The sequence below is a fragment of the Apteryx rowi genome, unplaced genomic scaffold, assembly GCF_003343035.1.
Source record: "Apteryx rowi isolate R43461 unplaced genomic scaffold, aptRow1 scaffold_530, whole genome shotgun sequence".
Taxonomy (NCBI): Eukaryota; Metazoa; Chordata; class Aves; order Apterygiformes; family Apterygidae; genus Apteryx; species Apteryx rowi.
Genome location: NW_020450795.1, coordinates 176,618 through 178,101, shown reverse-complemented (window position 1 = coordinate 178,101; position 1,484 = coordinate 176,618). Strand labels below are relative to the sequence as shown.

The 1,484-nt window shown below is 69.3% G+C and overlaps 1 protein-coding gene and 1 non-coding gene across 5 annotated transcripts in view; one reads left to right on the top strand and one right to left on the bottom strand.

Moving 5' to 3' along the window:
• Positions 1-546: 546 nt before the first annotated feature.
• TRNAM-CAU lies at positions 547-618 on the bottom strand. Its single transcript has one exon. It is a non-coding gene; the product is annotated as a tRNA-Met (tRNA).
• Positions 619-929: 311 nt separating this feature from the next.
• The window catches only part of ILF2 (interleukin enhancer binding factor 2), a 6,374-nt gene continuing 5,819 nt past the window's right edge, over positions 930-1,484 (top strand). For 2 of the 4 annotated variants that reach the window (XM_026080925.1, XM_026080927.1), the window contains exons 1-2: positions 930-1,013; positions 1,282-1,341. In XM_026080925.1, the coding sequence (XP_025936710.1) occupies positions 1,009-1,013; positions 1,282-1,341 (65 nt within the window). In that variant the 5' untranslated portion in view covers positions 930-1,008. Of the gene's footprint in view, positions 1,014-1,281; positions 1,342-1,484 lie in introns of those variants that run through there. The other 2 variants (XM_026080926.1, XM_026080928.1) reach the window with 2 other exon arrangements.

Genomic DNA, 1,484 nt, shown 5'->3' with positions numbered 1-1,484 from the left:
GGAGCGGGAAGGCACCGCCCCCGCCGGCTGCTGGCGCCGTCCCGCCGCTCCCCGTCCCGGTCCCGCCGTGCTGCGGAGGGGTCGCCGGGCCGGGGGCGTCCCGCGGGGTCCCAGCACCACCCAGCGGCTGCGAACGCCACCGACCCCCCGCCCCGCACCCTGGGGACATCCACGGTCCCGGCCACTACSGGGACACGCACGACGCTGGGCACCCCGCGGTCAAGCACATTGCACGTTCCGCCGCCCGTGTGCACCACGCACACGCGTGACACCCCAGCTGCGTCCCGGGACCGTGTACGGCGCTTCCAGCGGCCACGCGGGGACGCGCGGCGCCCCGGCAGCTCGCACAACGCCTCCCGCCGCCCGGGCAGGGGGCACCGCAGCACCCGCGTCCCCGCCCGCCCAACGCGGCCCCGCTGCAGCCAGGCAGATGGGCGTCTTGGCGGGTGGCAAACGGCAGCCCGGGGAGCACCAGAGGTGCCGACAGCAATTAATGTAATTAGCTAAGGGGTTAATGAAGAAAGAGGGATGGGAGACCAAAACAGCTAGCAGAGGATGGTTTCGATCCATCGACCTCTGGGTTATGGGCCCAGCACGCTTCCGCTGCGCCACTCTGCTTTTTGCCCATATGCTTTTCTCAGCGCTATATAGATACATTACAGAGGCTTATTTGACATACACACATGCGCACTGAGCACGCGAACCGCTCCATTCATGGACGTTGTACTCCCCCCAGTGGCCGCTAGCAGTCCAGCGCGTGCGCATCACGGCGCCTCCACTGACCCCTCCCACCCCTGCCCGGAGCAGCATGTGATTGGTCACTTCTCGCCCTCGGGCTTAGAGTGATGGCTAGTCGAACCAATGGTCTGAAGCGGAGTCCTCCCACCGACGGCCCTTGCGAGCGGCGGGAGCCAATCGGCGGCCAGGTTGTTGCGGGGTGTGGGAGCGCAGCCCGGCGGGTTCTCCTCGGTGGCGGCGGCGGGGTTCATTGTTCGGTCCGGCGGAGCCATGAGGTGCGCGGGGCCGGGGACCGCTGCCCCGTGAGGGGACGAGGGGCCGGGCCGGAGGGGTGGGGGGCGCTGCCCCGTGAGGGGACGAGGGGCCCCGGGGGGGCGGGCAGGCGCGGCAGGAGGACGGGCCGAGCCCCCGGGGAGCTGCCCTGGGGCTGGCGGGGGCTGAAGGTGGTCGCCGGTGGGCGGCCTGCACGGATATGGAGCCGGGGGGGGGGCACTTCGATGTCTTTCCCCCTTCCCTAAAACGACCCTTTGCTCTCTTCCGCAGGGGCGATCGAGGCAGAGGCCGTGGCGGACGCTTTGGTTCCAGGGGAGGCCCTGGCAGTGGGCGAGTCTGGCTTCTGCTTTAGAGAGGGTGGCTCTCTAGCGTTGCAGGCTTAGGGGGTGGGTTACAGCCGCTCTCAGAGCGAGCTGTCGGGGGTCACAGAGGCCGGGGCTCTAGTTTGCAGTGTAGCACAGGGTTACTGTGAG